General features: G+C 46.1%; 1 protein-coding gene across 2 annotated transcripts in view; it reads left to right on the top strand.

The window, feature by feature from the left end:
- Positions 1 to 14042, top strand: part of ARHGAP30 (Rho GTPase activating protein 30) — a 36121-nt gene extending 22079 nt beyond the window's left edge. For both annotated transcript variants that reach the window (XM_026716482.2, XM_087914247.1), the window contains exons 7-12: positions 2241 to 2400; positions 3189 to 3289; positions 4950 to 5027; positions 6397 to 6858; positions 8877 to 9109; positions 9980 to 14042. In XM_026716482.2, coding sequence (XP_026572267.1) covers positions 2241 to 2400; positions 3189 to 3289; positions 4950 to 5027; positions 6397 to 6858; positions 8877 to 9109; positions 9980 to 12256 — 3311 coding nt within the window. In that variant the 3' untranslated portion in view covers positions 12257 to 14042. The remainder of the gene's footprint in view (positions 1 to 2240; positions 2401 to 3188; positions 3290 to 4949; positions 5028 to 6396; positions 6859 to 8876; positions 9110 to 9979) is intronic.
- The last annotated feature ends 437 nt before the right edge of the window (positions 14043 to 14479 follow it).

Consider the following 14479-nt stretch of genomic DNA (forward strand, 5'->3'; position numbering starts at 1 on the left):
CTGGGTGGGTGTGGCTTTTTTCCTTTTTTGGCAGCACCCCCCACCCCCACCCCATTTTTGGGACCTTCTGGCCCTGAGGGAAACCTCCTGGGTGAAGCATGAAGACAGCAAGGGGAATCCCGGCACGGCTGATCATCGGCACGGCTGATCCTCAGGAGAGGGAGAAAAGAGAAATACCTGAAGGACTGACTGGCTGGGGGAGGGGCAGGGGGAGGGGCATGATTTGTCGGTTCTCCGAACTGCACAGAATCGTAACAACTGATTCTATAGAACCGGTCCAAACCGATAGAATCCCGCCCCTGTTTCGGATGCAGGTAAATGTAGGGTGCACACAGAGGCACGAGGGAGGCAAAAAAAAACGGGCTCCCGGAATGTTTGAGAAGGCTGGAAATTGACCCACTTCCGGCTTCCAGAGAGTCTCTAGAGGCCGGGGAGGCCATTTTGCCCCCCCGCCCGAGGCTTGAGGAAAGGAGAGGCCACTCCCCCACACTGTTGTGCAGGAGGCTGACTAGGCCACGCCCACCATGGCCACACCCACCCAGCAACCGGGCAGAGAACCCGTTGCTAAAGTTTTTATCAGACCACAATGGGAACGCTGCCATCCAGTTTTGATCACCACCATTTTTATTTTTTTTTTAATATTGAGACTCTGGAAAGAGCGCAGAGAAGAGCAACAAAGGTCTGGAGCCTAGGTCATATGATGAACAGTTGAGGGTGCTAGATGTGTCTAGTCTAACGAAGAGAAGGACCGGGGGAGATATGATAGCAGTCTTCCAGTACTTGAGGGGCTGCCTCAAAGAAGAGGGGGTCAAATTATTCTCCGAAGCACCAGAAGGCAGGAGAAGAAACAGTGATTGGAAACGAATCAAGGAGAGAAGCAACCTGGAATTCAGGAGAAACGTCCTCACTGTGAAGACCATTAACCAGTGGAACTGCTTGCCACCAGAAGTTGTGGGTGCTTCATCACTGGATGTTTTTAAGAAGAGACTAGACAGCCACTTATCTGAAATGGTATAGGTTCTCCTGCTTCAGCAGGGGTTTGGGCTGGATGGCCTCTGAGGTCCCTTCCAGCTCTATTCTGATTGAAACTTACCAAGGAGAGAAGCAACCTGGAATTAAGGAGAAACTGCCTAAGAGTGAGGACAATTAATCAGTTGAACAGCTGGCCTCCAGAGGCTGTGGGTACTCCATTACTGGATGCTTTTAAGAAGAGATTGGACCACCATTTGTGCAGAACGATGTGGGGTCTCTAGCTTGGACTAGAAGACCTCCCCTTCCCCGTACACATCCATGCTAGTCGTTTCCGGCTCTAGGGGGCAGTGCTCATCTCCGTCACAAAGCTGAAGAGCCAGCGCTGTCTGAAGACGTCTCCATGGTCATGTAGCCAGCAGGACTCAACACCGAAGGCTGTTCCCTTCGGGGAGGGGATTCAATTTTTTTAACAACCATTCTGTGGGCGTGGCTTAGTTGGTGGGTGTGGCTTGGTGGTAATGTGATTGGCTGGGCATGGACAACTCTACATCACTCACATTGAGGCACGCATCTCCTCTCCTGGCCTCTCATGACTGTGGGGATGCTGCAATAGTGGTAAGTGTGAAAAACAGACATAAGTCACTTTTTTCAGTGCCATTCTAACTTTGAATGGTCACTCCACACAAGCAAAGTACCAGCAAAGGAGGGGAAAAAATCTCCAGAGAAGTTCCTGAGACAGGAAGTCTAGTCTTGCCAAGAATGGAATAAGGGTTAATGGAGAGGCAGTTTCTGTAAGCAACACCAGAATGTTTCCTTCCTGCCTTCCTTACAGGATTAGGCCAATAATTTCTTCTAACAACCGGTTCTCCCAACTGCTTAGAATGTTAACAACCGGTTCTAGCGAATAGGTGAGAACCTATAGAATCCCACCCCGGTTCCCTTCCCACCAAAGGGGTCCCTATTTTTCTACTTGCATTTTTACATGCTTTTGACCTGCTAGGTTGGCAGAAGCTGGGACAAGTAACAGCAGCTCACTCCGTTACGCGGCGCTAGGGATTCGAACCGCTGAACCGCTGACCTTTCTGATCAACAAGCTCAGCATCTTTAGCCACTGAGCCACCGTCTCTCTCTCTCTCTCTCTCTCTCTCTCTCTCTCTCTCTCTCTCTCTCTCTCTCTCTCTCTCTCTCTCTCTCTCTCTCTCTCTCTCTCTCTCTCTCTCTCTCTCTCTGTATAAGTGTATGGAAACACAGAGCTTCTTTGTTCCTAGGTGGTACCCGTGAATCCATCAGGAGGTCTCTGCTTGCTCTGTCCCCGGTGGTCCTACCTAAGTACTGCACCCCCTACCATGTGCCCTCAATGCTGAACCAGGGAGATGGGCCTCCCCAGATGAGACCCTACCACACCATCATCGAACTCAACGAAAGCAAGTAAGTGGCCATCTCTTCTGCCTTCTCCGGCCCGCTCCAACAAAAGAGCAGCCAAAGATGGACTAAACCAAGGGTCTTCAAACTTGGCAAGTTTAAGACTTGTGGACTTCAACTCCCAGAATTCCTGGGCTAACATGACTGGAGGAGGAATTCTGGGAGTTAAAGTCCACAAGTCTTAAAGCTGTCAAGCTGGCAACCCCTGATCTATTACCTATCACCTATCATATCGCTCTCTCTCTCTCCTTCTCCGTACCTACCATATTTAAGTATCATCTACCTATGTATCATCTATCTATCATCTATCATCTATCACAAGGGTCTTCAAACTTGGCAAGTTTAAGACTTGTGGACTTCAACTCCCAGAATTCCTGGGCTAACATGACTGGAGGAGGAGGAATTCTGGGAGTTGAAGTCCACAAGTCTTAAACTTGCCAAGTTTGAGGACCCCTGGACTAAACAATAATCCTACTCTAGCAAACATCTAGAGGAGACTTGGAAGACCACCCAGGTTTTGTCTTACTCAAAGGGGGAGGGATCCCCAGGGATGTCGATCTCCTAGGAGGGTCAGCCTTTACCCTCTGCTCATCAACCACGTCTAGGGTGAGGTTCCATCTCTCATACTGGCACTGTGGTTGACAGTTGGCTTCCCAGCTAACTCCATTGCACATATACCCTGTTTCCCTGAAAGTACGACCTAGTTTCATCCCTTGGGGAAGCGGGGGGGCTCCCCTAAGTACACGGCTTTCCCCCTCAGCATACTTTGTAACCTGAATTCCGCCTCTTTCTAGAAGAAAAGGGTCCCTCAAGGCCAAGAAATGGAAGTCCATCTTCAACCTTGGACGATCCAACCAGGACTCCAAACGCAAGTTGAATAAGCCAGAAGACAAAGGTAGGAGACAGCTGGTCCTATGCGCGGAGCATAGCAATCTGTACTACATACATGTGGCTGCTTGCACCCCTGCTTCTCATGTTGTGGAAGAACAACCCAGAGAGTTCTCCTTTCCCCAATGTACATTCGCTCCAGCTTTGCAAGGATGGGGCCGTTCTGACCCAGGCGAAAATTATGCAGCGGATTCCTCATCCCAATAAAACCCCTTTTATTTAGGTTAAAGTGAATTCCTCTCCAGCAAAGTCCTGGCAAACAGGATTACAAGGTATTTCACCACTACAGACCTTTATCAGGCTTGGAGAGTTGCCAGGCCAGTATCTTCCAAATGCCATGCTGTAGCAGCAATTACTTGGCAAGAAGTCAGGGACACCTAATGAATTGAACTAATTGTCTCCTGCAAACCTCACTCCCCTTTCGCTTGTCTTTTATTCCCTATGGGAGGAGCCATTCACCATCCCCCTGTGGCTTTACTCCTAAGTTGACCCTTGTTCCTTAACTATTCCCTTCTCTTGGCAGCTCTGTGCATGTGCACACTGGGAACAGGCTCCAGCTGTTCTTCTGCCCCACTGATCTCCAACTCCGAAGGCAGCTGATAACTGCCGGATAGCCCTGGCCCCATCTCTGCCTCTGACGCAGAGCTTTCATCAGAGCCTTCCCCAGACTCTAGGACTGGCCCATGCTCCTCCCCAACCTCCTCATTCTCCAAGTCTGCTGCCAACTCCGCTGCCCGCTGGCGGGCCACAACACTGGCCTGGGAAAGGCTACAATCACAGGATTCTTTGGAGGGGTTCAAATGAGGCTTCCCTAATAGGAGAGGCACATTTTTCCTCCTGCTGCTGGTTCTGGGGACACCTTGGAGCCCTGAAGACCAAGGAAGGAGAAGGGGATTCTGGTTGCCATTCCTCCCAAACAACTTTCTCTCTGGCTCCCCATGGTGGTTTTCTCTTCGCTGCTGAAGCTCAGGTCCTTCTAGTGTTAGCTGTAAATAGTGGTGGGATTCAAACAAAATTTACTACCAGTTCTCTGGGCATGGCTTGGTGGGCATGGCAGGGGAAGGATATACTGCAAAATCCCATTCCCTCCCCACCCCACTAACCTGCTTTTCAGCTCCGTTCTCCTGTGCAGGGCAACCAAAGAAGAGCCAGCCGATCAGCTCTAAATGGGAGGCGGAGAATAGGTGGGGCCAGGGCCAGTCAGAGGTGGTTTTTGTCGGTTCTTTGAACTACTCAAAATTTCCACTACCGGTTCTCCAGAACCAGTCTGAACTGGCTGAATACTACCTCTGGTTGTAAACATGGATGAGATTCTTAGCCAGCTGTGCCTTTGGCCAAAATAGGATCCGAGCCAGAAACGTAGTTTAATATCTCTTTATTTATGCATAAGTTTAAAAAAGGGCCCCTCCAAGGATATAAAGTGAAGGATGCATGGATACTCTATGGTGCAGCAGTAGAAGGTCACCAGCAGTTTTTCATTCAGTTGTTTCCTGAGAAGCCTCAGGTAGTATAATGTTCTTTAAGTGATGGTCATAAATTGAGGATTATCTGAATTTTCCGGGGGGTGGGGTGTTGTAAGGAAAAAAAATCTGCATTCCTAACAAAAACATTTGAGGTTAAGGGAATTCTTGTTTTGATACAGCTCAATCTTGCCTTTTCTGTTCCAGATGATAAACTGAGTAAGATGCGCCTCCGTCCAGCCAAAAGTATGGACTCCCTCAGCTGCGTGCCATCTATCGGTGACGGTAGGTTGATAAATTGGCAAAAATCTGCAAAAAAACATGTCTACGATCCTGTTCACACCATAGATTATAAATCCGATGCCAACTATGGTTAAAACTGTTTATAACCTCCCATGGGATGGGAGAAGTGATGTCTGCTTCCTCCAGCTCTCTTTTCCCTGGTGAGCCCTCCTCGGTCTGGCCGGAGACATTGGAGAGATGGCTGGCTTGTTTGTTTTATAACCATTTTATTAGAATGTTCATAATATTGGGTTGTTGGGGGGTTTTTTTTGAAAACAATTTTATTGATTTTTTAAAAACAAACGAAACAAACAAAACATAAAAACATCAGCTCTCTTCCATACATATATACATATATTGGGTTTTTTATTATTATTCATGGTAATGGAAGCCACCTGGAGTCACTTGATAGTGAGGCGGGTGGGGTACAAATTTAACAGATAAATAAATAAGTAATCCAAATGAAAATCAAGATAGCAGGAAAATGGGGAAGGGAAAGAAAAGAAAAAAAGAGGTATAGGGAAAGGGGGAAAGAGGGGGAAAAGCCTGTTCTGTTCTGTCCTACTTATTCCTAGTCTAGTTCCTATTCTGTTCTGTTCCATTTTTATTCCATTCTGTTCTGTCCTATTCCTATTCTAATATATTGTGTTTTGTTATTTCTGTTCTATTCTGTTCTGTCCTGTTCTATGCTATTTCTCTATTTCTGTTCTATTCTATGCTATGCTGCTACCTATTCTATGCTATGCTATTACCTATTCTATTCCTATTCCTACTTCTATTCTTTCCACTCTTCCCTTTATTATTCTATTCTATTCTATTCTATTCTATTCTATTCTATTCTATTCCATTCTATTCCATTCCATTCCATTTCTATCATATTCTTTCCACTCTTCTCTTCTATTGATTATTCTATTCTATTCCATTCTATTCTATTTCTATTATTTCCACTCTTCCCTTTATTATTCTATTCTATTCTATTCTATTCTATTCTATTCCATTCCATTCCATTCCATTCCATTCCATTTCTATCATATTCTTTCACTCTTCTCTTCTATTCCTATTCTATTCATTCTATTCTATTTCATATTTCCCTTTCCTTTATTATTCTTTCTCTTTCTATTCTTTCCACTCTTCTCTTTATTATTCTATTCTATTCCATTCTATTCTATTTCTATTATTTCCACTCTTCCCTTTATTATTCTATTCTATTTCTATTCTATTCTTTCCACTCTTCTCTTTATTATTCTATTCTATTCGATTCGATTCTATTCTATTCCATTCCATTCCATTCCATTCCATTCCATTCCACTGATTGGATACCTGAGCGTTGCTCCATGACTCTCTCTGATTGGTCCCTCTCTTTTGCATGCAGACGATGTCCACCTGGGGAGCGAGATACCTCCGAAACTCGAATGCTTTGATGGCCCAGTTTCACTCGACAGCAGCTTCTCCGAATCTGCACACATATCTGCCAAGAGCAAATGTGAAGACATGCAGGAGGAAGCCACCAAGTCGGAACCCACCACCCCTAAAACCAGCAGGTCTGGCCTCATCGGAGGGACCTCTCAAGGACGTTCACCCAAGAGCTCCAGGAACCGGGCTGAGAAGTGTGCTGGGGTCCACATCTCAGGGCCTTTCTCGGTCACCGTCCCCTTCCACATCACCTCCAACCTCACTTTGTCCCGGCTGACCAGAGGTCTGGAGTGTCCAGCACTGGGCCTCTGCAACTTGGAGACTCCAGAGGTCGTTTCCTCCTCCAACGGAGAAGACTTTCCCAAGGTGGCAGAAGACAATGAGATGTCTGCCCTCACTGCAAACAAGGAAGCAGATGAAGGTCAGTGTTGATATTTGCCCACATTCCAACTAACGAACTCCAAACCAAGAAACTCCGAGACAAACATTTCCCCAAAGTTCCATTTTATTAGAGTTGTCCTATTGGAATGTCTGGGAAAACCCAAATATGAGAGTTCCGGGTTCTCCCTTTCCAAAGGAGAAATTAAAAATCCATCTCCTGTGTCCACCAGTCCATCACATGGCCCAAACAAATCTTCGTGAAGAAGTGGTCTTCAGCAGGTTCTGACCAGTTCTGGAGAACCGCTAGTGGAAATTTTGAGTAATTCGGAGAACCGGCCAATACTACCTCTGACTGGCCCCGCCCCCATCTCTTCTCTGCCTCCCATTGAGTCCCAGTTGATCAGCATCCTTTGGTTGCCCTGCACAGGGAACGGAGCTGAAAAGCAGGTTAGTGGGGTGGGGAGGGAAGGGGGATTTTATAGTATCCTTCCCCTGCTACACCCACCAAGCCACACCCACCAAGCCACGCCCACAGAACCAGTAGTAAAAAAAAAATTGAATCCCACCACTGGAGACATCCCTGCAGTCACTCCCCTCCAGGTACAGGGCAACATGTCCTTGACTCTCTGAGAAAAGAATGTTGTTGTGTCTAATCTTCTACCTCTCTATGAAATCCCCCCTCCTAAATTCCCAGGCACTGAATGTGGCAGCCTCGGAACTTGCAAGTAAAAAATAGCTTCCAAGGCTGACAATGTTTGTATTGTAATCAAGAATGATCATAATAGAACAGAACTACAGAACAGAATAACCAGGGTGGAAGGGATTTTGGAGGGCATCTAGTCCAACCCCCTCTGAACAGGAGATCCTATGCCATTCAGGACAAATGACTGAGGCTTCTTCTTGAAGACCTCCAGTGATGGAACACCCACAACTTCTAGAGACAAGTAGTACCACTAATTAATTGATCTCATTGTCAGGAAACTCCTCCTTCATTCTAGATTGGATCTCTCTATTGTTTCTCATCCTGCATTCTGGTGCCTTGGAGAATAGGTTGAAGAAGGGGTCCAAAGCACCAGAAAGCGAGACAAGAAGCCATGGATGGAAACTAATCAAAGAGAGAACCAACGTAGAACTAAGGAGGAATTTCCCGACAGCGAGAACAATTAACCAGCTAAATTGTTAAAGTAAACCGTTATCAAGGGCAGGAAGTAATGATTCCAAAAGCAGCAGTCAAGACGCCTTTGGTTGTGGCTCCAGCCCTTTGCACTTCCTTCAAATATCAAGATATCAAAATTAGGGTGCTAGCTCAATATTAAGAAGAAGCCAGTTCCTTAATCAATGTAGCCACTTAACCTAGTGAATTGCACATTCCTGCTACTTGTCTATGGGGATTCTAGTTATCCAGATCCAGGTCAATTGTCTCACTTAGCAGCAGAAATTTTAGGCTCAACTGTAGTCATAAGTTGAGGGTCGCCTGTATTTGTACTCAGCAAGGACCTAGTCCCAGGGGTGTGGCTATTAGCGGTTTGCACCGGTTTGGGCGAACCGGATGTTAATTTTACATCTGGTTCGCCGAACCGGTAGTTGCAATGACTGGCTGGCCCCGCCCACCCTGCCCCTTGCCTCCCCTCCCAGAAGTCTCCACACAGCCTGTTTTGGATCCCGGGTAAGTACAGGGCCTGCACAGAGGCTCTGGGAGGGCGAAAAACGGGCCTCCCGGAGGCTCCAGAAGACCAGAAATGGATATGTTTCTGAGAGGCTCGGGGAAAGCCTCCGGAGCCCAGGGAGGGTGAAAAATGCACCTCCCAGAAGTTCTACAGACCCCCGGAGCCTGTGGAGGCTGTTTTTGCCCATCCAGAGACTCGAGAAGCCTGGGCAGGGTTGAAAAGGCCCCACCCCCACCCTGCCCTGGTGCAGGAGGCCGACTAGGCCACGCCCACCCAGCAACCAGGCAGAAAACTGGTTGCTACTTTTTTTGACACACACCCCCCGCCCCGCCGCCTAGTCCCTACTGCGAAACCTGGACTGAGTTTTTCTTTTTGCTCGCGCACATTTCAGGAACAAACTTCGAAGCTGAAATGGAGAGCCGGATGTCTATGGAAGTTGAGGATTCCTTCTCGTTCCTGGACAGCCCCGACGGCTGGATTGACAACGTGATGGAAGAAGAACAGCTGCAGACAGATCCCGGGAAAGGCCCCGAGGTTCCCCCACGTGGCTTGGACACCTTCCCAAGCATGGAAGATGATTTGGGAAGTGGGTTTATGAACGAGATGATCGCAGCTGGGATGGAGGTGAGTGCCTTAATTTGGCCCTCTCTCTCTATCCCCGACTTGAACCACAGGAGGGAGAGCATCGTGCAGAAGAAAGAGTTCTCTTTGGACACCTTCTTCTTGCTTTGTATCTTGGTGGTAGCTTTCCTTCTTGTTGCTTTCCTCCTCCTGTTTTCCACACAACAACAACAACCCTGTGAATTGGCTTGGGCTGAGAGAAAATGACTGGCCCAAAGCCTCCCAGTCAGCTTTCATACCTGGGGCAGAACTAGAACTCACCGTCACCTGGTGATTGGCCCAAAGTCACAGAGCTGGTTTTCATGCCTAAGGTAGAACTAGAACTTACAGTTGCCTGGTGATTGGCCCAAAGTCACCCAGCTAGCTTTTGTGCCTAAGGCAGAACTAGAACTCAGCATCTCCTGGTGATTGACCCAAAGTCATTGTGCTGATTTTCATGCCTGAGGTAGAACTAGAACTCACTGTATCCTGGTGATTGACCCAAAGTCACCCAGCCAGCTTTCATGCCAAAGGTAGAACTAGAACTCACAGTTACCTGGTGATTGACCCAAAGTCATTGTGCTTATTTTCATGCCTGAGGTAGAACTAGAACTCACTATCTCCTGGTGATTGGCCCAAAGTCATTATGCTGATTTTCATGCGAAAGGCAGAGCTCACCGTCTCCTGGTTTCTAGCCTAGTCTCCTCACCTAATCCTAAAATGACAAATATGATTCTCATTGATTTTATGGTGAGGAAGTTAAAAATTGATGTTCTGTCAATTTTTTTTTCTTTTTCAAATTAACTGTGGGAAGATTATAAATGCCTACATTCTCTATTAATTCTTGAGAAATTAGATCTTCTAATGCTTTCTCTTTCTTTCCACCCGGTTTAGCCGGAGATGTATTCTACGCTGCCCTACCTGGATTACCTGTCCATTGAAGAATGCATGAATGAACATTCGGAAGGAGAAGATGACCAGTATTATCTCGCCATGGGATTCATTGAAGAAGAGCCATCTAAAGAGGTTGATGCTGAAGAAGTCTATCTGAGCGCTTTTGATGATCTCAGCCCCATAGCTAGCAAACTAGAACACCTTCAGCAATCAGATGCAGGTCAAACTCTTCGCATCCCCTCTCCCAAACTCACTGTGGAAGACCAGATCTCCAAGGTGGCTACAGAAACCTTGGTTGAAAACCCAAAGAACTCACACTTACCTGAACCTAGCCTGGAACCTCAACAAGGGGATGAGGAGGTTACAACTAGGTCAACTTGTGAATTAGTCATAACCAAGGACCTGGATCCAAAATTAGCTAAGTCACCTGAAGTGGAACTGGGTGCCAGAAGCAACCCCAATGAAATGGAAAGCCCCCTGACTGACAAAGCTGAGGTAGAACCCATTTTTTCAATGTTGCAAATCAAAGATGCAAATGTTGGGAGTGAAGTTGGTCTCTTGGTCCCCAAAACTGGATGCCCTGAAGAAGTCACTTTCCAAAATTCTCTGGATTCAGAAGCTGGGGGAAGAAATGCTGAGGACGGTAAGGTAGAACCCATTATTTCATCATTGCAGATAGAAGATAGAAACGGAGTGGATTTCTTTGTCCCAAAAACTGGATGCCTTGAAAAAGTTGCCGGCCAAACACCTCAGGATCCAGAGTCTGAAAACCAACCAATCAAAACAAGTGTTGAAGAGAAGTGGCAATCTCAGAGCCCACCTGAAAGTGAACAGATTCCCCATATTCCTTGCAGCATGAGAGTAGAACTTCTTCCAGAGGTGGTTGGAAGATCCAACAAACCCTTAGGTAATACCCTTGTGCTTCAAGAGACGGGAGAAATGCCCCATGGAGATGTTGCACAAACTGCTTCATCTATGGAGCAACTCAACATACTTCAAAGTCTGATTCCTTCTCTACTGGACAATAATTCTGAGAATGTAAGCTTCCCAGTACCGAATTCAGAGCATACATCTTATTATTATTATTCTTTCCCTGCCTCTTTGTCTGATAGTTGCATGGACTCTGAAGATTTCTCCCTCACAGCCTCTTCTCCAAAACCTTGCCTGGAAAATCTTCTGCAGAAATCTCAGCTTGGATTGCCAGTGGAAGCTTCATATGCTCCAAAACATGACTTCTTGGATGGAAGGGTTGAGATGAAGTTGACATCTACCATGCCCCGAATTCAGCAAGTGAAATCATTCCCGGTGGTGCCCCCGAAGCCTCAATTCGCTAAGGTGCCTCCTGCCTTAAAGCCAGTGATTCCCAGCAAGGAATGTCTCGCCACTGTTCCGCTGAAGACCTGTGAGAACGGGACCAAGCAGGAATTCATCCAAAGCTCTTTGAAAAGGCCTTTCCACCTGACCAGCTCTGACCAGACCAAAAACAGCAACCAAAAGGCAGAACATTCCCCAGCATCTCCTAGCCTGTCCAGCTCTTCTGAGAATTGTTACGGCCATTCAGAAGTCCTTCCAAAGCAACGCAACTCCTTGCCTGTGAGCTTGGATATGTTCAGCAAGGACCATAAGAACATGGAGGACAACACCCCAAAGCCGCCTCCGGTTTCACAGGACAAATGCTTTTCGTGGTCCAAGAGTGGAGAAACGGGAGGCAGCAGCCTTCATTTCACGAAGGGCAGTTTGGAGAAACAGAACAGCAGCCAACACGACGAAGGGAAGGGACATCTCTATGGAGCAGAGAGGTCCACCAAAGAGGCCTTGGAGAGCGGCACTCCTCAGAAGCAGCGCTGGACCAACTGGCACTGTCGTGGAAGCATGTCATTCGATGAGGCTGTGGCCCTCGCCAAGGATAAGCATGTGCCCCAGGCTCCCATGCGGAGAATGCAAACCTATTCCTACGGTGACATGGACGGTTCACACGGATCCTTCAAAATGGAGAAGACTTCTACTCCCCACAAGCCTGTTCTGAGGTCTCCTCAAAGGCCGCTGAGTTGCATGAGCCCAGCTGGGCCTTCGGAAGCTCACCTTTCGGGAAAGATGCCTTGTTCTCCAGGGTTGCCTGACAACATCCCCAAAGGTGTGCCCACCCCGAGACTGGAAGGCTCCAATTCTTACTCTCAGGACTTCCCTCCGAGGAGTAGAGTGAGCTTATCCAAGATAGGGCGGCGTTTGTCCGTGTCTGATGAAGCATGCTTTGGATTGTCCCATGAGCGGAGATGACTGGTTGGCCCCAACTAGTCCTACCGTGGGGCCACTTTGGGCCACCCTGAATTGGTGGGGGCTCCCACCATGATATACTCCTTAGAACCTGAAGCTCAGATCAAGGCAGAGATCTGTCTAACTCAGCCTTTCTCAAGCTGGGGTCCAAACAGTGTCTCTTTCTAAACCAGGGATCTCCAACCTTGGCAATTTTAAGACTTGTGGACTTCTACTCCTAGAATTTTGTTCTAAGCAAACAAAAATACTATGATAATAATGGTTCAAAGGAAAAGAGAATACAAAGGTCAAATTTATCTTTTGCTGGTTTTTAAAATATTCACAAATCCTGATATATTAAGAGCATTATAAAGAGCCCAGACAGGTTCTTCCCATTTAGTGACTATCTTGTTTACTGACCATTTGCAATAACAAGAAGTAACAGGTGGAAATTTATCAGAGAAGCAGCTTAGAACTAAGGAAGAATTTCCTGAGAATGAGGACAATTAATCAGTGGAACGGCTTCCCTCCAGAAGTTGTGGGAGTTTCATCCCTGGAGGCTTTTAGAAGAGACTGGAACTGGACGGCCATTCCAGAAGGATGGTATGGGGTCTCCTGAGTGTACAGAGGGGATTGGAGTATGAGATCTCTCAGATCCCTCCCAGCCCTACGATTCTATGATTCTAAGTTGCTTTGCATTGATGACTTTTATTGAAAAGCAGAAGAATGCTGAAGTCAGATCACAAGCACAGTTGAAGATTCACGTAGCGAATCTTGCATTTAATGACTGAGTTGTGGGTTCCAATTGTGATTGCTAAACAAGGGCTACCTGCATATAATTTCAAATTCAGATGGGCCGAGGGGAGGAGAGAGATTAAGGCTCAGAAAGTGTGCACCCTAATCAAAACAACTGCAAGGAGAAAAAATGCCCAAGAAATTCTTTTTTCCTCCTTTGATGAGAAAGCAGTTCAAATGCTTCACAGATTGCAGGTATCTGCGACACAAAGGTCTTCAGCATCAGACTGGGAAAAGAAATTTCCTTTCCAAGTGTTGGAAGGATCCAACATTTCTGACTCTTTTGTTTTCTGTTTTGGTGGATAAACCAGCCTTTTTTGTTTATGCAAAACAAGTTGAGCGTTGACTGGGTTCTCATCACCCAAGGCCCCAGATAAACTGTCTTGTGGCACAGTGTGGTCATGTGATACACAAAATATATTAAGAGCTGAGCCACAATGAGCCAAGTAGCATAAACTCAGTTATGTTCAGCACGTCTCGTTTAAATACAGCGAAGTTCTTAAAATAATTTTAAAAACAGGAAAGAAAACAGGTATGAAATCTTGCTGTCGAATTTCAGTGTTATGAAACTGATGAGGTTTGGGGATGCAAAGATAAACTACATTTGTGCTGTAGTAGAGCAGTATTTTTCAAACATGTCAACTTTGAGAATGGATGGATTTCAACTCCCAGAATTCCCTAGCCATCATGCTTTTAAGATGCATGGACTTCAACTTGCAGAATTCTGGGAGTTGAAGTCCAATATCTTAATGTTCTCAACATTAGAAACACTGTCTGTTGTATAGATCCAATGTGGTTTAAATGTGGCTTTGGCAGTTTATTTGGTTGCAATGTACTATATTTAAATAGAAAAGACCATGGATTGCACATATCAAGATACCTATTTGAGTGGAAATTAAGTGTGTAGTCTAAAAGGGTCGAATATCTTGTTATGAAGCAAGAGAACTGTCTGGCAAAAAGTTGGGAGTCTGATTGCTCCTCTTGCAAGTTATTAGTTATTAAAGTTATTGACTTTCAAGAAGAGACTGGAACTGCCGTCTGTCAGAAATGGTGGTCTCCTGCTTGGGCAGGGGGTTGGACTAGATGACCTACCAGACCCCTTCCAACTCTGCTATTCTGTTACTCTAAGGATCTGATAGCATAACTCACATATATTGGATGCATATTTCTTTGCATTATTTTCATGTAGACAGATACTAACAAGAATGGTAATCTGTGTGCTTAGACAAACTACAAACAGATCCTCTCATGTCCTGTTAAAGAGCTTTAAAACTGGAAACTAAATGTCTGTGGAAATTCTCAGTCATCGAGATCATGGTTTTCCAAAAGCCAACTGGACTTCTTTGGTTTTCTTCCTTTGAAAACATTTCACTTCTCATCTAAGAAGCTGAAGAAAGCAAAACATTTCCAGTAATTGGAATGCTTGATTACATGTTTATTTTACACATTTAT

Source organism: Pseudonaja textilis, chromosome 16 (assembly GCF_049901715.1).
Source record: "Pseudonaja textilis isolate UNSWEBS1 chromosome 16, rPseTex1.2, whole genome shotgun sequence".
NCBI classification, from domain to species: Eukaryota; Metazoa; Chordata; class Lepidosauria; order Squamata; family Elapidae; genus Pseudonaja; species Pseudonaja textilis.